General features: G+C 48.3%; 1 protein-coding gene across 1 annotated transcript in view; it reads right to left on the bottom strand.

The window, feature by feature from the left end:
* Nucleotides 1–21,348, bottom strand: part of LOC135977474 (deleted in malignant brain tumors 1 protein-like) — a 112,905-nt gene that overhangs the window by 47,404 nt on the left and 44,153 nt on the right. The window contains exon 5 of the mRNA XM_065578729.1: nucleotides 17,788–17,807. Within this exon, the coding sequence (XP_065434801.1) occupies nucleotides 17,788–17,807 (20 nt within the window). The remainder of the gene's footprint in view (nucleotides 1–17,787; nucleotides 17,808–21,348) is intronic.

Genomic DNA, 21,348 nt, shown 5'->3' with positions numbered 1-21,348 from the left:
AGAAAGTTGTGGGAGACATGAATTTACTGCAAGTGTTAGTTTATTTGGATGACCTGATTGTGTTTGGAAGAACCTTGGAGGAGCATGAAGAAAGACTTCTTAAAGTGCTTGATAGGTTAGAGGATTATGGTTTGAAGCTTTCAATTGACAAATGCCAGTTCTGCAGGACCTCAGTGAAGTATGTGGGTCACATCGTGTCCCAAGAGGGTGTGAGTACTGCTCCCGATAAAATAGAAGCACTCACTACATGGCCATGTCCAAGTAACTACAGAGAACTCAAGACCTTGCTTGGGTTTAGTGGCTACTACCGCAGATTTGTGAAAAACTATGCTACGATTGTAAGACCTCTGAATGATCTTACCAGGGGATACCAGTCCAGCAGGAACAAATCTAAGACCAAGAATAAGGGGAGGTCCCCAAAGCCTCCTGTGCAGAGACACTATGGCCCCTTCGAACCATTTGGGCCACGGTGGGATGAGCGATGTGAAAGGGCTTTTCGAGAAATTATTACTTGCCTAACTCATGCTCCGGTCCTAGTCTTTGCTGACCCAAGCAAGCCATTTATCCTGCATACTGATGCCAGTTTGGAGGGCCTGGGAGCAGTACTGTACAGGAGTGGAAGGAAGACGTAAACCTGTAGGCTTTGCCAGCCGAGGACTGTCTGATAGTGAAACTCGCTATCCCACCCACAAGCTGGAGTTCTTGGCCTTGAAATGGGCTATCACTGAGAAATTTCGAGACTACTTATATGGTGCTCAGTTCTAGGTGTGGACAGACAACAACCCATTGACCTATGTGTTAACAAGTGCTAAGCTGGATGCTACAGGGCAAAGATGGGTGGCCGCTTTGACTAGCTATGACTTCAGAATTCAATACCAATCAGGGAGAAGCAATGTAGATGCAGATGCATTGTCCAGGCGTCCACAGGCACCAGGAGTTGCTGTGATAGCCCTCACTCCATCTGTGGGTATTTGCAGTGTGAGTCGCTGGGAGCCAGAGTCCCATGAGAGTCTTTATGGATGTGCTGCAGAAGCTTTGGGCCTGCCCCCTGAATGCGTGCCTTCGGCTTCAGTGAACTATATTGCATTGGACCAATCTCCTTTGCCCATGCTCAATGCGGCTGACTGGCAGGAAGCCCAGCTGCAAGATATTGACATTCGTGATACACTACTTGCCAAAAGGGAGGGGCAAAGCGCAGCTGTGGTTGTCCCACGTAACCCGGAGGGTAAACTACTATTGAGAGAATGGACCAAACTAAAACTGATTCAGGGAGTGCTACACCGAGTGACCACAGACCCTTTACAAAAGCAACGAACACAGCTAGTGCTGCCAAAAGAGTACAAAGCCCTGGCCATGAGGGCCCTGCATGATGACTTTGGACATTTAGGGATGGAGAGGACCCTGGAACTTATTCGTAGTAGGTTCTATTGGCCTCCGATGGCTGACGATGTTCGCAGGAAATGTGAGACCTGCGCTCGATGTGTTCAAAGGAAAACTCTGCCCACGAGGGCTACATATCTGAAGAACATCACCAGCAACAAACCTCTGGAGCTGGTATGCATTGATTTCTTGTCTTTAGAAGTAGACAAGAGGAATATTGGGAACATTCTAGTAGTGACTGACCATTATATGCGATATGCGCAGGCATATCCCACATGTGATCAGAGGGCCACCACTGTTGCTCGAGTACTGTGGGAGAAATATTTCTCAGTTTATGGATTTCCAGCCCGGATACACTCGGATCAGGGGCGGGACTTTGAGAGTCATCTTCTGAAGGAGGTGCTGAAGATAGCGGGCATTAAAAAGACTAGGACAATGCCTTATCACCCGCAAGGTGATCCTCAGCCAGAGAGGTTCAACCGAACCCTATTAGATATGTTGGGGACTTTGCAGCCAGAGCAGAAGGCAACCTGGAGCCAACATGTCGCATTTCTGGTGTACAATGCCACAAAGAATGATGCTACAGGAGTCACCCCATATCTCTTAATGTTTGGGCGAGAACCAAGATTACCCATAGACCTGTGCTTTGGTGTATCAGAGGATGGAGATAGCTATGAAACTCATCAGCAATATGTATCCCAACTAAGAGAAAAGCTGCGGGATGCTTATCACTTACCTACATCTGCAGCTCGGAAGAATGCAGACCGCAACAAACATCAATATGATGCTAGGGTACGTTTGCAAGAGCTCCAGCTGGGGGACAGAGTCCTGCTGTGAAATTTGATATTGCTGGCAAACACAAGATAGCTGACAGATGGAAGGCAATACCTTATTTGGTGATGGAAAAGCTAGGAGACCTGCCGGTCTACAAGATCAAACCTGAAGAGGGTCCAGGGCAGACAAAGACAGTGCATAGAAACCTTTTGCTCCCTGTGGGAGAATTGGTAGGCACCCCTTATGAGATGGGCCACAACAGGGCAACCAGGCAGAATGAAGGTGCTGGACCAAAGCTGCCCTCCAACGTGGACAGCCAGCCCCCTGCAGCTAACCTACCCCTATGCAGCACATCCGAGAGTGAGTCTGAGGAGGAGGACACAACCATGGTGTCTCCTGGGATGGAGACAAAATTTCAGTCTCAATCAGCTGAATCTAAAGAGAGCTCCTCCTCTTCTGCCCTAAACCCCATGGAAGAAGTATTTAGGCCCATTCCTGACACCCCTGAGCCACTGGTGGGACCCCCATGTGATGACACACACAGGTTATTGGACAGTGGAGACATACAGGTGGAGGATGTCCTGGGCACCTTGGACCCTCCACTGTTAGAACTAGAAATGCAGGGGCCTATGCCAGTAGCCGAGGGACCCTCAAAGGAAACCTCTCCATCTGTCGTTCAAGAGGCTGTCCCCCTTACCATGGCAACAGAGATTCTCAATAGACAAGACAGGATAATAAGGCCAGTAAAATGGTTGACTTATGATGCACCTAGGGTGACTAGTTAGGAACCAATATGTTTAGCACACAGGCTTGTGGAAGATAAAGTGGGCTATCTGAGGCCCTTTGGAGGGAACCAGTGAGTTGGTATAATAGGGAGTGTGATTTGTCGGGACGACAAATTCTCGGCTGGGGGGAGGATGTAAGCAGAGTCAGGATGAGATCTACCCTGACAGCTGGTGGTGAATTATGGCGAGTGTGGAAAAGAACTCCAGGGGCTGATCTTGTTTGCATAGGCACACCCACTCGCCTGGCATGAAACAACAGCAACTCAAAGTGGTTACTTTGGCTGGTGTGGGATCCCCAGTTTTCTCTGTTATTGGGGCAGGAAGAATAAAGTTTTGTTACCCTGATTCTGTGAATCAAGGCCAGTGGAACTGTTGTATGACAGAAGGACTGAGTGAGTCCTTCACCATTACCTAAGTAGCACTTGCTTGACAAGGGACATGGGTTACAACTCCCAGTGAATGGAGAGAGGATGGGTATTTGTACTTGATGGTATGGGCCCCCTTCTGAGGGCTTGACACACCAATTGCATGACCTTCTCTCTCCACTGTTGAATGTCAGAGCTAACTTTGATTCCATTAGGAGTCTAGTTACAAGCTGCTATGCTGAATTCATTTTGGGCCAATGGTGCACTAGCACTGGAGCTCCCCTACTATAAGCTGAAATTACTAAGAGCTGAAATCACAAAAGAGCTAAATTTCTGAAGAGCTGAAATCTGAGTGCTGTGTTAACTAGTGGGGGAGCCTGAAGCTATATTGCTAAGCAGCTGGCGGAGCAATTTGTGGGGACGACTGGAGGAGCAGCGAGCGGCACAGGGCCGGTTGGAGCGGCCCAAGGAACGGCGAGCGGAGCTGTTTGCGGGGACGGCTGGAGTGGCACACAGGTCGGTGAGCGGAGCGGAGCAGCTTGTAGAGCGGAGCAGTTTGTGGGATGGCAGGAAGTGGACTGGCTCATGGTGAAGGCTGTGGCGGAACGGCCTCGGATCACATAAAGTGCCCCTTAACACCCTGCGTGCCCACCTCCCCTTTTACTCTGGGGCTGCACTGACCAGGGACAGAGACTTTGGGATCTGTTGGACTTTTGGGACTTTGGGTGGTTGCTGGACCCAAGAGACTTTGGGGGTGTTGGACTTTGGGGACTCTGGGTGATTTTTGGGTTCCTGGAGTCAAGAACCCAAAGGGAAAGGACACAGCCCAATTTGCTGGGGTGGGTTTTTTGCTCATGGTTTGTGTTATGAATCCTGTTTGTGGTGTTTTTCCAATTTAATGCTGCTGTCATTTACCTCATGTTATTAAACATTTTCTGTCACACTCAGACTCCGTGCTTGCGAGAGGGGAAGTATTGCCTCTTTAGAGGCACCCAGGAGGTGATTTTTAATTGTCCCAGGTCACTGGGTGGGGGCTCGAGCCGGTTTTGCATTGCGTTATTGAAACGGAACCCCTAGATACAGAACCCAGCCCTTGTTGCTGCCAACTTAGATGGGCAGAAGGGTTACACATGTATCCTTTCTGAGTGGTAGCCGTGTTAGTCTGTATCAGCAAAAACAACGAGGAGTCCTTGTGGCACCCTAGAGACTCACAAATTTATTTGGGCATAAGCTTTCATGGGCTAGAACCCCCTTCATTAGATGCATGGAGTGGAAAATACAGGAGCAGGTATATATACATGAAAAGAGGGCAGTTGTCTTACCAAGTGTGAGGTCAGTCTAATGAGACAATTCAATTAACAGTAGGATATCGAGGGAGGAAAAATAACTTTTGAAGTGGTAATGAGAGTGGTCCATTTCAAACAGTTGACAAGAAAATGTGAGTAACAGTAACAGGAAATTAGTAGGGGGGGAATTAGGTTTAGGTTTTGTAATGACCCAACCACTCCCAGTCTATATTCAGGCCTAATGTGATGGTGACCAATTTGCAAATTAATTCAAGTTTTGCAGTTTAACATTGGAGTCTGTTTTTGAAGTCTTCTTGTAGAATAATTGCCACTTTTAGGTCTGTTATTGAGTGACCAGGGAGATTGAAGTAGGGGTGGGGACAAAACAGGGAAACAAAGGATTCCTACCATATTAAAATCCTATTTAATGCTGGGGAGTGAGTTAATCAACGTTGATGGTTCTTCACAGATTCCCCACCCAGGACGACTGCTGGAAACACCTAAGACTCCTCTGGGGAAGAAGGACAGGGACCCAGGCTGAGAAAGGGGTCTGGCCTGTGAAGAGAAATTCCTGGAACTTTAAGCTGCAAGCAAAAGCAGTTTGTCTTCAAGAAACTCTGCAACCTGCCTAAAACAACATTTAGGGTGAGAATTTACTATTTGTCGCCAATTTCTTTAGTGCATTGAGCTCAGTTTGCATGTTTGTTTATTTTGCTCAGTAATCTGCTTTGATCTGTTTGATATCCCTTATAATCACTTAAAATCTGCATTTCTAGTAATAAACTTGTTTTTGTTTTCTATAAACCAGTTTGTGCAATTCATATGGGGCGGGGGGGGGGGAGAAGCTGTGTATATCTGCCTCCATATTGAGGGAGGGGGCAATTTTCATGAGTTTATGCTGTATAGATTTCTCTACAGTGCAAGATAATATAATTTTGGGTTTACACTTCAGAGGGGGTGTGCACTTGAGTGCTGAGCAATCCCTGTGCTGAGTCTTCCCACACAGCACTGATCTCAGTGTCTCTGTGACTGTTTGAAGCTGGGTGTGGCCCTACCTATGTGTGTGCTAGAGGAGGCTTGAGGGCCGGACACTGCAGGACAGGGTGATGGAGCCCAGGCTGGTGGAACGGGTGGGCTCAGTGGGACCCCAGTACATCAGGTGGCATCCCGGATGGGAGGGGAGCATCCCGTCACAGAGGATACATGGAGGAGCTGAAAGCATGAACATCCACTATCCAGCACACTTCATGAGCAAAGTTTGAGACAAGCTCTGGGCCTCGGTCCAATGTGATACAGCCAGGAAGTCCCTCAATATGGATCACATAAACCACTAGGAGTCAAGCTGTTGTTTCAGCAGAGGGCAGGCTGTTATAGGGGATAAAGTAGACCAACTGACCAAAATGACACACGATAATCAAGACCATTGTGTGGTTATCAGAGTCAGGGGTTTCCACTATGAAAGTCCAAGGTGAGGATGGCCCAGCGTCTAGATGGAGTCTCCAGGGGTACTAGGGCACTAAAGGGCTTAGTACAGGTCACCTTGGTGTGCACACAGGTCATAAGAGTCAATGCAGTCCTGGACTTCAGCTTACAAATGGGGCCACCAGAAGAAATGGGAAGCTGTGCGGAAAGTCTTAAGGCAGCCAAAGTGGCCTGCCAATGACATGTCAGAGCAGAGATGGAGCACTTCTAGCCAGGGGTGTCCCACTGGAACGAATATGCACCCATCCATGTCTGTGATCCCATCTTGCATGGAACATTGCATTTTGGTTCTGGCTCTCATTTGTTCAGGCTGTTCAGTCACCTCCTGAGATAATGGAACACTCCATGAAGCAGATCGGATTAGATCAAGTAAGTCTTGACATATTGTGGCACTAAGGAAGTTGTGAGGTTTTAGGAAACAAGGTAGTTCTTGGTTAGACTCCTCACCCTCTTGGTAGTATTTCCCCTTTCAGGATAAGGCATTGGCTTTCCCATTCCTGGTTCCCAGGCGATAGGTGATGATGAAATCAAACCAAGAGAAGAATAATATTCAAGCCTACTTACACAAATATCAAGGTTTTTATGGTCAGAAAAGACTTGCACTGGGTGTGGGGTTCCCTCAAGTTAATTTTGCCACTCTTTGAAGGCCAATTTAATTGTGAGTAGTTCCTTATATAAGATATCATAATTCTATTCAGCAGGGATGAGTTTTCAGAAGTAGTAGGCAAACGGGTGCAATGCTTGGTATGTACCATGCCTCTGGGAGACTATGGCCCCAATGGCTATATTAGAGGCATCGGCTTCTAATACGAATGCCTGGGCCAGGGCCAGGAATGCTAGAATGGGAGCGGTGGTGAGAGCAGCCCTGAACTATTCAAATTTAACTGCCTTGAGAAGGAGGTTTGTCTTGGGGGTTATTTTCCCTGAGAAGCCTGGAATGAGCCATTGGTGAAAACAGAGAAAGCCCAGGAAGCACTGTAAGACCCGGTGGGATCTGGGCATGGCCTCTACCTTCTGGGAGTCCATCTTGATGCCTTCTCAGAGGAAAGATATAACCCAAGAATTCTGTGGAGTATTGGTCAAAGGTACATTGTTCTAATTTCACGAACAGGCCATGCTTCTGTAGTCTTTCCAGGATGGAACGAACGTGGTAACAATGCTGCTCAGGATTATCTGAAAACACAAGGATGTCATTCAGATAGATGACTATCTACTGGCCCAAGATGTCTCTAAATATGTCGTTCATGAAGTATTGTAATGTCTCAGGAGTGTTGGTCAGCCCAAATGGCATTACTGAATATTCAAGTGTCCATAACGGGATCTAAAGGCAGTCTTTCATTCGTCTCTTGCCCTGATGCAAACTAGTTTATATGTGCCGCAGAGGTCCAGTTTTGTGAAAATTCTCGCACACTTCATATTATCTACACACTGCACACTCCGAAATGAAGGGCAGGGGATAAAAGTTTCAGACTGTCACCTGGTTTAGGATCCGATAGTCTATGCAAAAATGTAACTTTCTGTCCTTTATCTTAGCACAAAGTACTAGCGCCCCTTCTGAGGAAGTAGAGCACCAGATGAAGCCCTTGGCAAGGTTTTCCTGGATGTACACATGAAATGCTTCCAATTCTGACTAGGATATCACATAGATCTGTTAATAAGGCACATTTGCCCCGGGCTGCAGGTCTATGAGGCAGTCTTAGTTCCAGTGCAGAGGTAGCATGTCTGCATTCTTCTTTTCAAAAATGTCTGCATAATCCCAATATTTTTCAGCGATATGGGGACTGAGGCTTGGAAGTGACCACTTCAGGCTAGCCACCACAAACTGGAGTTCATCCACAAGCACTTCCAAATGGCTGAAGGAGCCCGGGACCAGAAAGTTGGGTTTAGGTGGATGCAGGCAGACCCTTTGGCAGTATTCAGAGAGGAAGCTGATCCTCTTTTCTCACCAGGAGATGCAAAGCTTATGCTGCTTCAATGAGGCGATGTTGTGTATTAGGGGGAAGTGTGGAGAATGGATCACATTGAATTGTAGCACTTCCCAATGACCCTGAATTAGAGTGTCTAGCAGTACTGTTCCTGCATCACTGGCCCTGAAGACAGGAGGGCCCATCTATTGTTTCTATGAGAAATTATGAAGGCTTTAAACAGAGGGGCACTTGTAGCATTTGATCAGCTTTAGCATCTGTGAAATTATCAGTAGCCTCAGAATTGATCAGAGTCCACTTGGAGGTAATCGGCTTGGTCCCATCCATGGCATGTAACTATTCGTACTTGGAAGTGGGGGGAGGACTTGCTTGTCCTGGATCAAGTTTCTCTTGAGGGCCGGGGGGAGCCGGGGGGTAGTTCCAGAGCACACGGTCCTGGTGGTGCCCACATGCTGCCTAGCCTCACTTATTTCCTGATTCCTTGCGGGTTGAGGTCCACAATGGGCAAGAGGAGAGGGCATGTCCGGGTGCTGCACAATAATACCATCGGTTATTGTGCTTTTGCTGTTCCTTTTCTGCTAGGGTCAAGTGTCAATGGCCCAGATCAACCTGAATCATGGCTAGGCCCTGGAGTTTTCAGTGTAGCAGGTGGGCAAAGCGGTGGCAAGGTGCCCCTCCTCTCCTCCTTTTATTCACGCTGTTGGTGATGAGGAGAGAGAGTCAATGAATGCATCCAAGTGGGTTGTGGTCTCAGTGTGGGGTAGCTCATCCTTTACTTCCTCACTAAGTCCACAATGAAAATGATGTGGTTGAGTTGCCTCATTCCACTCAATATCAGCTGTGAGTTGCTGGAACTTTTCAATGTGTGAGACAGCTAGCCCTGGGCCTTGTTGTACCCTTCATAAGACAGCTTCTGCTGAGCGATCATGAGGAGAGTTGTTAAAAATTGCAGAAAATGCTTGCAGGAAGGTGTCCCAGTCTGTTAGCACAGGGCTCACAGATCCATAGACTTTAAGGGCCGTCATGATCATCTAGTCTGCCCCATTGCAGACCACAGAACCTCACCCTCCAACACGCTGAGTTACCGAAGTCCTCCAATGATGATTTAGAGACTTCAAGTTACAGAGAATCTACCATTTATACTAGCGTAAACCAGCAAGTGACCCGTGCCCCATGCCGCAGAGGAAGGCTGTCATGCTCCAGAAGTGGGGAGGCCCAATCCAGCATTTTTCCAGCAAGCAAACTGATCATTCATCACACCCTGGCATGGATGGTGGGATACATTCAAGGGTGGAGCAGGAATAGGAGATGGCATTGGTTGAGGAACCCCTTGAACTTCTTGCAATTCCCATCAAAATGTTTGGGCAGTGGTACTGTAGCAGCCTCCCAACCCGACCCTGGAGCACGGAATTCTCTTCCTGGGACCATGGTATCTGCTCGGGGAGTGTCTTATTTTCAGCTAGGAGCTGCACCACTTGGGGCTGCAGCAGATGGTTCTTGGTTTGGAGTTGTGTGACCCCCTCCTGTAGATTCAGTACCACATGGGGTGCAGTGGGTGATGCCTCTTCCATATCACTGTTAAGGGGCTCCTGCAGAGTGTGGTGTAAGTAGTTCTGGGCAAACTGTAAGAACCAGTGCATAGGCACTCTGGCCTAACGGTCACCACTGGGCTGGAGTCCACACATCAGGGATGGTAGTTGGTGAGCAGGCGTTAGAGGAATTGCTAGAGCTGGGTTTAATAAGCAAGAGTCAGAGCCTAAATCAGGATGGGCTCAGAGATTGGAGATCAGAGGTAGTACTGGGGTGGAAATAGGAGACAAAAGGCAAGAGTCATGGTCAGAATCAGACCAGTGTCAGAGACAGGAGATCAGGAAGCAAGGTGAGGTCTGGAGTCGCAGCAGGAGCAATGTCTGTGCCATTGCCCAGACAACTTCCTGGGGTACCCTTCAGAGTTAAATAGGGTGCTTGGCCAATCAGAGGGCCTCAGATTGTCACTTTGGGTCCCTTGGGTGGTACTTCCTGCAGCACCTACTCTCCAGAGTGCTCCCTGACTGAGTTGCTCCAGGGCCTCTCCATGCCGCTGTGGGAACATCAGCTGTCCCAGGCTCTGCAGACCTGGGTTCTAGTCCAAGTACTCTTACAAGTAGCAGCCGGAGCAGGACACCCTGCGAGTGAGAGGAGCTCTCACCAACCAGTCAGGTACTTGAGGCTGCCTGTTAGCCATGCTGTGGCCCACCTCCCAGGGGGGCAAGCGCCAGAGTTTAAAAACCAATATGCTCTGGCCCATCCATCCTTCTAGCTGTCAGGGTTGGCATCTCCTAGCTTGCTTGGCAGAGCTGGACCAAGCTGTGCAGAACCTAGAGCAGGCCATGTGGAAAATGAAGGGTTAAATGCCAAGCAAGGGTCAATAAACCATTAGGTAGCTTCTGGTGCATAAAGTGTGAGTGGGAAGTAAGTAAGTAGAAGGGCAGGAAAATACAGGCAAAGGGAATTGTGGGAATGACATTGGAGGACTATCTGAACATGAGGTCAGGGTGAGCAGGTAAGATCAAGGCTTAACGTAAACTATGCCCCATGTCCCCATCCATCCACACCATCACAAATTCAATGTGTCCCTAGACACATGTTTAAGAGCTTTGAGTGTGGATGGACAGGGAGGGGAGATGGGAACAACACATGGGAAGCCTGCAGTATAGACATAGCTTTAGGCCTTGCAGTGCTGAATATAGCAATGCCTAAATACCTCTATCAACCTGGCCTAAGGGCCAGTCATTCTCCCTTTTTGGTCTAGAACTGTTCACATGCTGTTCTGAACCAGTCCATTGAAAGGGCATCAATCTAACTATTTACATAATCTAAATTGCTTCACCAAGCTGGGTATGCAATAGATCTTGCTGAACATTAGTTATCAAACCAAAAATGTGGTGAGTTTTGGTTTTTGTATAGTTTACTCACCTGCACCAGCTCATAAAAATGTCTTTTAGTTATTCTCAGCCCAAGGAATGTTTGCAAACTGTTCACATTCACTACTAGCAATTCACTATTTGTGGTGCGTGATTGGTCCTAAAGTGTTGTGCCTGCTCCTCAACGGGATGAGTGAAACTTCTAGAAGAAGATGAACACAGGATGCACTGTGATTAATAAGGACCCCATAATGCATTTCTGGGATCACTTCATGAAATTTCTGAGATTGGAAAGTAATTGGAAGAGTCCCAAGCAGTCATCTGAACAGTGGCCTGACCTCATGAACAGCAGCAAACGGAGTTGGAGCTGTTTGTCTGAGATTATTTGTAAATCTTTTTCCTTATTCAGTCAGTTCTACTATGAAGCCTCCACTTTGGAGGAATTAAGATCATATGAGGTCACCAGTTCTAGTGAATCAAATTTATCCAAGGAATTGCTGAAACTGAGTGAATTCACCAGAAGAGCTGACCATTGAGAGCTACATCCAACCATATGGGGGGGTGGCTGTCATCTTGTGTTTACATAGCAACCCCTGTGCTATAGACTATTGTCAATGTTGCCTGAGTGTTTCAATGTGAAAGGATCTATTTTCAGCTTGTTACAGCTTTTTATCTTTCAGGCTGAATTCTTCTACATCTGGTCTCTACTTAAGATTATTTAAGTTTGTTTTTAATGAAAACAGATCAACCATTTGTGAGCACAGATAGAAACAATATACTTGTACCATTCTTAAAAAAAACCAAACAAACCAACTAACCAACAAACAAGAAAAAAACCCAAAACTACCTTATCCTGAGTACCAATAGCATGTCTGGGGTTTGGTGCAGACACTAGATGGTTAGCAGATGTTGGTTGCAGATGTGCTTTTAGATGGCACAGATAAAATCTGTCTGGATTTGGCCTAGTTCTGAGAACGTACTAAAGGGATGCGAAAGATATTGCAGCCCCAGATACTGCAGTATCTTTGGGTCTATATTGTATTTGATATTTAAAGTATGAAAACCTGCAAAAGCCATTGCACTGAGATAGGCCAGAGATTCTGAGCTGTAGAATATCCATAGCTCTTTAAAATAAGGCATTATATTTATTATGATTTATACCTAGTGTAGTGTTCAGAAGGCCCCTAATATGATCTGGGTGAAACTTTATCATGGGTTGAGTTAAAACCCCAGGGAGATTGAGAAGTTTGAAGTCACTTTTGAGTTAACATAACATTAAGCATAAGCCCCCATCTAAAACAAAAGATATTATTAGCCCTTTCCCCATCTTGTAAATAAAAGTCCTCATTCATGTGTGCTTAGGTGCTAGAACTAGGGTGCTGCGGGTGCTGCTGTACCCCCTGGCTTGAAGTGGTTTGCATCATATACTGGATTTACAGTTGGTTGAATGGGTCTCAGCCCCCCACCCTACTCTAAAAATCGTTCCAGCTCCCCTGTATGCGTGACACCAGCTCGATGGCAAAGTGTAAACGCATCAGGATGCAGAGCCAGGTATCACTGGGCCAACCTGGGGTTTGTCTCTCTCATGGCATGCGGCCATTTTAAAGGGGTGTGGTCTAAGATGAGAGCAGAATAAATAGTACAAGTACAAGTACATAGTATCTAAGGACCTTGACAGGCCACTTTATCACGAGACATTCTCTCTCAATGACTGAGTATGTTTTTTCTTGGGGCAGCAACTTCTTTCTCAAGGGCAAAATGGGGTAGTCTCTGTCCTCCAATTCCTGTGAGAATGCAGCCTCCAGGCAGGGGCGGCTCCAGGCACCAGCGCAGCATGCGCGTGCCTGGGGCGGCAAGCCACGGGGGGCGGCCTGCCGAATCCACGTGGCCAGTGGACCGCCCGTAGGCATGCTGCCGAAAGCCGCCTGACTGCTGTGCTTGGGGCGGCAAAAAACATAGAGCCGCCCCTGCCCCCAGGCCCCATTCCAATGCACCCATTTGTTAGATGAACTCTTTAGTAAAGTCTGGGCAGTGAAGTATCAGGGCACTGCAGAGAATTTGCTTTATTTGACATACACAGCTGCACATGCTGAGGTTCACAGCATCTTTCAGGGTGCCTGGCTGCACAATAGTGATGCTAGTGGAGCTGAAATCATAGAAATGTGGGGTATGAAGCACTGGTGGCTCATAGCCAACTCCTGGAAAGCTTTTATTTGCCACTTTGTGGTGGGGACAGGCCATTTACCTTCTCTATGAAGGGGTAGATCCTGCCATTCCCCAGTGTATATCCAAGGTTCTTCGTCTCCATGCAGCCAGTGTGGCACTTGGCCGGGTTGGCCATGAGACTCACAGCTCAAAGGGACTGGAGTATTGCACTGACATGATGGGGGTGCTCTGCCCAGGTGGTGGAATAGACCATTATATCATCTAAGGCCTTGTCTACACTAGCACGTATGTCGACAAAACTATTGTTGCTCAGGCGTGTGAAAAAATATCCCCTGCCACCGAGTGCCATAAGTTTTGCCGGCATAAGTGCTCATGTGATCACCACCAACATAGCAACCACCGTTTTTGAGCTGGTTTTATAACGTTGATGGGAGAGCTCTCTCCCATCGGCATAACGCAGCTACACGAGTACTCTTACAGCACCACAGTGGTATTGGTACAGCTGTGCTGCTGTAAACTTGTAAGTGTAGACATGGCCTAACTATGAAGTGGTATATACTTGGTGGGGCAGAAGTATTTTGGCCATGAGGGTCTGAAATGTCGCAGGAGCTTCATGGAACCTGAATGGAAGGGTCTGGAGTGGCACAGCCCATAGGGCACAGCAAATGTATTTAACTCCTTGGAGTCAGGTGCCAAGGGGATTTCCTAATAGCACCTTGTGAGGCTGAGAAGGGTGAGGTATTGAGCTTTCTCCAGGCCTTCTAGCATCTCCTTGATCTGGGGTACAGGATAGGCATTAAACTTGGGCACTGCATTTAATTTGCGAAAATCAATGTGAAGGCGAATGCTGTGGTCTGGCTTAGGGACCAGCACAACTGGCCTGCACCAGTCACTATTTGACTCCTCAATTACACCCAGTTGCAACACAATTTGTAATTCCTTCTTGACTGTGTCCTTTAACTTCTACTACCAGGAAGTAGCACTTCTGGACACAGCTCTCAGGTTTCAGATGTACGTGATGTTCAATTAGGTGGGTCCACCCTGGTTTAGTAGGAAGGATATTTGTGAAATGCTTGACCAATTCTCTGGCCTCCTCCTGGTGGTCCAGGGACAAGTGTTCCCTGAGAGGCATCTCTGTGCTCAACCTGGTCTCTGGTCGCTGAGGACCAAGTTTTGCCTCAGGCATTAGGACAAGGAGAAGGCACATCTCCTGCGCCCTCCACGACTTCAATAATTGACATGATATGACTGGGACCACTGTTGCTTGCACGTCAACTGAAACTTGTAGTCCACTCCCCGTGACTTGTCTGAGGATCTCAAAAGGCCCTTGCCCCTTTCCTAGCAGTTTGCATTATGCAGAGGGAATCAGCAGGAGAACCTCATCCCCCAGCTAGTAGACCCAGAGGCCGGCATTTCTATTGTACTCAGCTTCTCCCTAGCAAAGCCCCCTGCCAGATCCAGTCTCTCTCTCAACTTGAGGACACACTGGATTACATTCTAGCTAGAAGTGCCCTGTTCCTGCCAAGACTCCTGTGAAAGATCCAGTATCCTCCAGGGTTGTCTGCTGTACAGCAGTTCAAAGGTTGAAAAAGTGGTGGAGGATTATAGGACCTCCTGGATTGCAACAACAAACACAGGAGCATTTTGTCCCAATTATGGGATTCCTTAGTTACAAATTTTTGCAACATCTCCTTTACTGTATGGTTAAATTGCTCTACCAGGCCGTCTGTTTGTGGGTGACAGAGGTTTAACTGAATAAATTTTCAGGAGACTACGACCTGAGGTATTAACTGGGATGTGGAGACTGTGCCCTGATCTGTCAGGAGAAATCTTAGAAACTCTACCTTTGCGAACACTTTCATTAATTGGGTAACTATTGTGTTTGTGACAGGGCTGAGCGCAGGGCTGTAGCTCGGGTTACCAAGTGGCATAATCAACAATCACCAAAACAAACTGACGACGGCTTGAACTTGGTTCCATGGGCCCCAAGAGGTCTACAACAATTCTGTCAAAAGGGCTGCTCACCAATGAAAGAGGACTGAGGGGGCCCTGTGAGCTGGCTGGGGGCCACCAGTTGGCATTGTGGACAGAATGCACAATAAACTTAAATGTTGTGATTAATCCAGCACCAAAAGAACTGGGCCAGTATCCTCTCTTTGGTCTTCTCCACTCCCAAGTGACAGGACCACGGCACATCTTGGGCCAGTTTTAACACCTGGTTCTGATAAAACTTGAGGACCAGGAGTTGGGTTTAGCGGGCCCTGGTTTGTTTGTCCCGGATCACCCTCACCAAGCAATCCCCTTTTAGTTCAAAATGGGGGTAAGGGGTGTCCTGGTCAGAATCACTCAACAATCCATTTGCCCAAGTCCACTGGCCTTATGGAAGACTCAAGACAGGGTCGTCCCTCTGACTCTGGATGAAGTTGGGCCCTAAGTTCCCTCTAAGCTGCATGGCCACACAGCAGGCTATCAAGGAACGCGCAAAGCCACAAGCGCTTGCAGAGGAGAGAGGTAGGGGGTGGGCAGGGAGCAAGTGCTCTCTCCCAGCCCCGGGCTGCTGCGTCGAGAGAGGGCTTGGGAGAGTCATCTCTCCCTGTTGCAGTCCTGGGGCAGCTTGCAGCACAAACTACTCATCCCTGGCCCCACCCCAGAGCCTGCATCCCCAGCCGAAGCCCTCACCCCAACCCTCTGCCCCAGCCCTGAGCTCCCTCCTGCACCCTGAACCCCTCATCCCTGGTCCCTCCCCAGAGCCCTCACCCCCAGCCAGAGCCCTCACCCACCTGCACTCCAACCCCAATCCTCTGCTCTAGTCCTGAGCCCCCTCCCACACTCCAAACCCCTCATCCCTGGCTCCACCCCAGACCCCACACCCCCAGCCAGAGCCCTCACCCCCCACCCCGTGTTCCTACCCTCTTCCCGTTAGTGGGTTAGTTTGCTGTTTAGTGGTGTGTTCCTTGAGTTGAAGATGTCAAAAGTAGGATTCTAGGTCACTCCAGAACTGTATCACATTTGTAAGGGTGGTGGGGCAGAAGGAGAGGCTCCAAGATAGCACAGATTCTTCTGTCAGGCTAAGAGTATAGCTGGATAGATTAACAATATTAATTGCACAACTTAAGGGAACCACTGTTGTGGCCCCTTGTGGCATGTAGGAGTTTAGATAGTTTAGTGTCCCTTTTCCTCTGTAGAGAAGCAAAGTGTGTTTTGTAAATGACTTGTCCAGTTTTTGTAAAGTCCAGCCACGAGGAAGTGTGTGTGGAAGATAAGTTTTTTTATGAGAGTTTCCAGTTTTGAGAGCTTATTCTTGATCTTCCCCTGTAGGATTTCTATCAAGTGTTCTTAAAACTACAGTACCCACCTGGTGAAGTGAAGAAACAGATTGACAGAGCCAGAAGGGTACCTGGAAGTCACCTACAACAGGACAGGCCCAACAAAAAGTAACAGAACGCCACTAGGCATCACCTACAGCCCCCAACTAAAACCTCTCCAGTGCATCATCAAGGATCTACAACCTATCCTGAAGGACGATCCCTCACTCTCACAAGCCTTGGGAGACAGGCCACTCCTCACTTATAGACATCCTCACAACCTGAAGCAAATATTCACCAGCAACTCCACACCACACAACAAAAACACTAACTGAGGAACCAAAACCTTCAACAAACGCTGGTGCCAATTCTGTCCGCATATCTATTCAAGAGACACCATCATAGGACCTAACCACACCAGCCACACCATCAGGGGCTCGTTCACCTGCACATCTACCATTGTGATATATGCCATCATGTGCCAGCAATGCCCCTCTGCCATGTACATTGGCCAAACCGGACAGTCTCTATGCAAAAGAATAAATGGACACAAATCTGACATCAAGAATTGTAACATTCAAAAACCAGTAGGAGAACACTTCAATCTGCCTGGACACTCAATAACAAACTTAAAAGTGGCAATTCTTCAACAACAAAAACTTCAAAACCAGACTCCAATGAGAAACTGCAGAACTGAAATTAATTTGCAGACTGGACACCATCAAATTGGGCCTGAATAAAGACAGAGTAGATAGATCACTCTAAAAACTAATTTCCCCTGCTGATACTCACACCTTGTTAACTGTTTGAAATGGGCCACCTTGATTACATTGGCCTCATTAGCACTACAAAAGTGATTTCCACCCCTTCTTGTCAACTGTTGAGAATAGTCCACTTCCCACCTTAATTGAATTGACTCATTAGCACTGACCCCCCACTTGGTAAGGCAACTCCTATCTTTTCATATGCTGTGTATTTATACCTCTCTACTGTATTTTCCACTCCATGCATCTGATGAAGTGGGTTTTAGCCCATGAAAGTTTATGCCCAAATAAATTTGTTAGTCTCTACAAGGACTCCTCATTGTTTTTGAGAAAGGCCTCAAGAACATCTTCTTTCCCCATTTTGGTGAGAACTCCTCCCTCCCACACAAGTAACCACAGCCCCTCACCCACCTGTGGGCTCCAGTTCTCCAGGGTTAATAGGCGAAGCATAAACCGCTGCTGCTCCCTGCTGCTTTTGGTGGCACCGTTGCTGTTGTAGTAACTGCTGCTGCTGTTGTTCACCCATCCATTTTAATAGGGCTTCAGAATCCATGGTTTCCTAGGCAGTGGCAGACACAGCCTGCATTCTCCACCCGTCCGCTGGGCCTGTCCACCAGTCTAGGGGCAAACAACCAGCCCCACCCCACTCTGCTTTAGCCTCCTCTGTTATTCCTCTGCCACACAAAGACAAGGCGTATGGAAAAGTAACACAAGTGATAGTCTTGACTCCTAACCTGTGCTGATGCTACAGGGTCCTCTACTCTCCTGTAATTCAAGGGTCAAGGCCTTCACTTTGCCTCGGGGGGCCACAGGTCAGCTGGTTGGCTTGACTATCTACCTGCCCTGTGGCAGCCTCCTCCTGCTGCTGCTCAGGGACATGTTTGTCTTTCCTTCTCTCCACCCTCCCCCCACTGAACCGGGTTCTCTCTTACATTGTCCAGCTGGGAACAGCTGGATCAGCTGGTTCCCAACACCTGCCTGCTGAGCTTCTCCTTAGGCCAGGGCTTGCTGCTCCCTGGCTCCCTAGGCCCTTAACGGGGCAGACCCCCCTGCTCCAAAGAGCTTTTGGTTCTGTTGGCTAGAGCAGCTTGGGGCTGTAAGCGAAGGAACTGCTCCTGTTGTTCTTAGTCCCTCCTGCAGTCAGAGAAGCAGGACTTTAAAATTTCCTTGTAAATAAACAAGACGGCACTAAAGAAAATTTCTCCATCAATTTCTGCTTCCAGGTGGAACATCCCCAGAGCCCTAAAATTTGACTAGCCACTCGGGTTAAAAAGGGGCAACAGCCCCAGTCAGGATTAGGGCCCCGATGTATATTGAGGACTGTGCAAATATGTAATACAAGTAAATAAAATAAATAAAATGTAAAAATGTATGAATGAGAGAGACACACTAAGACCCAAATTACCAGGGTTTCACAGTTGAGTATAACTGTATGTTTTTATGAGTGCACATGTGTGATTTTTAGCTGCTGTTAGCTCCTGTAACAAAATTTATTTAAGCGATGGAGCTAATAACAGAGTTTACAGTCAGGAAAGAGCAACATTGTATGAGGAGAAATGATTAGTGGGAGAGAAACCACTTTCTTCCTCACTCAGGCCCTGCTGGAGGGAGTTTGAGTCTCCTATAGATGCGGTACTGTGGTTTCTGCAGTTATATCTGGCTTTCAGAAGGATTAATCTCTGCATCTCAAATGAGAGAATATTGGGACACTCTTTTTTTTAAACATGCACCTTGGGACAAATGCCTCTGGTGCTGTATGTCTGCATGTCCTTTCCTGTATGCACCAAAGAGTCTGTTTCAAAAGTTCCCAAGGAGAGTCAGAAATGTATTAACTTTTGCAAGAGCCAAGACTGTCAGGGGAGAGCTGATGAAATATTTTTCAAATGAAAACAAATCATCAAAATTGCTTTTCTGAAGAAAGCAAATTTGGAAGAAATTTCCTTTTGGTGAAAAAATTTCAAATACAAAAATATTGATGTCTTTTTAATTTTTATTTTTAAATGTTTGATTTTTTAAAGTCACACTTTTTTGTTTCTCTCTGTTTCTACTGACTGGTGACTGAATTTTGTGCCATGCTGCCAGGAGGTGTTCCCTGAGTGGTGAGTGCCCATTCATAGCGGGAGAGTGTGTAATTGGCTCAGCTGACTCCCATGTCACACGGGGTGAACTGTTGCTGTCTCTGATGAGCACTGGGGCTAAGCTGACCCACGCCACCAGACTGACCATCTGCTTGTGGGGTTCACTCTAGGGCAGCTGAGATGCAGCTGGCTCCCCCTGACAGTTTTGGGCAAAAGGAAATGATTTGAGGTTGGTGATTGTCTCACTGACCACTGCAATTTGCAGATGCATGGCTGGGCTTTCCATTACATAGGACAGTCCTTATGCATTGTGGATCTGGGCACTTGCTAACAAGGTTCCCTGCAGGGCAGCTGGACTGCACTCCCCTTCCCCTCCTCTGAGCATTATCCTCCCCTTCCTACTTATCTCCCACCCTCACCCCCTCCGCCCTCCCTTTCACAGTCCCTAGGGGTTATGTTGGTGACATTACTTTGTGGGTTTCAGTGTTTTTGTGTGTGTGTGGATGGTGGCAAGGGACAGACCACACCTCCCCACCACTGACCTACGGTAAAATACACACTGGGTCATAGCACCAGCAAGAGCTGTGAGGAACACAATCAGAGCCTGATTTTGAAAAATAGCAGCCTGAGTTAGGCTTCCAAGCCCATTCCTAGCCATCTGCCTGCAGTTGTGTAAGTTGGGAGTAAATGAGGGTAGACCGAATTTACTCATATCTCATTTGGGGAATACGGTGTTTCGTTTGGGAGTTTAACCAATGATTTTGGTTTTTTGCCACTACAGCACTTCCTGCCTTATTCCCATGAGTGCTCAGCATCCGTGAGCCTTTTTATAATGATTTTCTCTCTCCGGCAGCACTTGGAGAACCCTTCCCCTTTTGTGCATGCAGCGCCGGCTTTAGCAAGTGCGGGGCCCGATTCCTGGAGTGGCACTTCGGATTGCCAGCTGGGGGAGGGGAGCCGCGGGGCTTACCACACTCCGGACGGAGCTCCAGCCAGGAGAGCAGGGCCGCGGGGCTTGCCGCGTTCCGGCCAGCGCTCTGGCCGGGGTCACAAGGCTGCGGGGCTGCGGCGCTCCGTCCGGTGGTCCAGCTCGTGTCGCGGGGCTGCAGGGCTGCAGGGCTGCCGGGGTCGTGGGGCTGTGGGGCTGCCGCGCTCTGTCCGGAGTTCCAGCCGGGAGAGTGTGGCTGTGGGGCTGCTGTGCTCCGGGCGGCGGTCTGGCTGGGATCGCAGGGCTGCGGGGCTGCCGCGCTCCTGCCGGCGGTCCGGCAGGGGTCGCGGAGCTGAGGGGCTGCCGTGGTCTGGCCGGGGTCGCGGGGCTGCAGGGCTGCCGCGCTCTGTCCGGAGCTCCAGCCGGGAGAACGGGGCTGCGGGGCCCGATTTCGGGGAATCAGGCGAATCGGCCTAAAGCTGGCCCTGTGTGCATGTGACCAACACCACAGATCCAGGCTGGGCTCAGGAAGTTCAGTGTTAGTCCAGTGCCATAGATGTGCTGATGCCAACAGCTGGTTAGCGCCAAAGTGAATGCAGCGTATCAGCTCCCTGCAGGAGAGATGGCTGATGTGGCAGACACCTAGCGCCTCATGAGTGAGTTTCAGCAGAGTGAGCCATTAGCATCTTAATACCTGCCTGATCCCAGTGATCTGAATCAATCTCATTGTTGCTGCTCAGCCTTCCAATCTCATTGTTGCTGCTTAATTCTCAGAGGGCGCTAAAGGGAAGGTTAATCACAGAACAACCTTAATTTCCTCTTGGCTTGCAGCTGTATACGTCTTCTGCAAGGCCCTCTAGTGGCCTGTCTAAGGCCTTGTCTACACTACGAGAGTAGTTCGATTTTACTTGCATCGACTTTTTGGAATTGATATTGCAAAGTCGAACGTGTGTGTCCACACTAAGGACAGTAATTCGACTTTGTGAGTCCACAATAACGTTGAAAGCGTCGACATTCGAAGCGGTGCACTGTGGTCAGCTATCCCACAGTTCCCGCAGTCCCCTCTGCCCATTGGAATTCTGGGTGTAGCCGCAAAAGCCTTCTGGGTAACAAAATGTGTCCAGGGTGCTTTTGGGTAACTGTCGTCATCCGTCCATCACTCCCGCCCTCCCTCCCTGAAAGCGCCGGCGGGAAATCAGTTCGCGTA

The sequence above is a fragment of the Chrysemys picta genome, unplaced genomic scaffold (genome assembly GCF_011386835.1).
Source record: "Chrysemys picta bellii isolate R12L10 unplaced genomic scaffold, ASM1138683v2 scaf1, whole genome shotgun sequence".
Lineage (NCBI taxonomy): Eukaryota > Metazoa > Chordata > Testudines > Emydidae > Chrysemys > Chrysemys picta.
The sequence above is the reverse complement of the archived record's forward strand: the minus strand, read 5'-3'. Positions and strand labels throughout refer to the sequence as shown.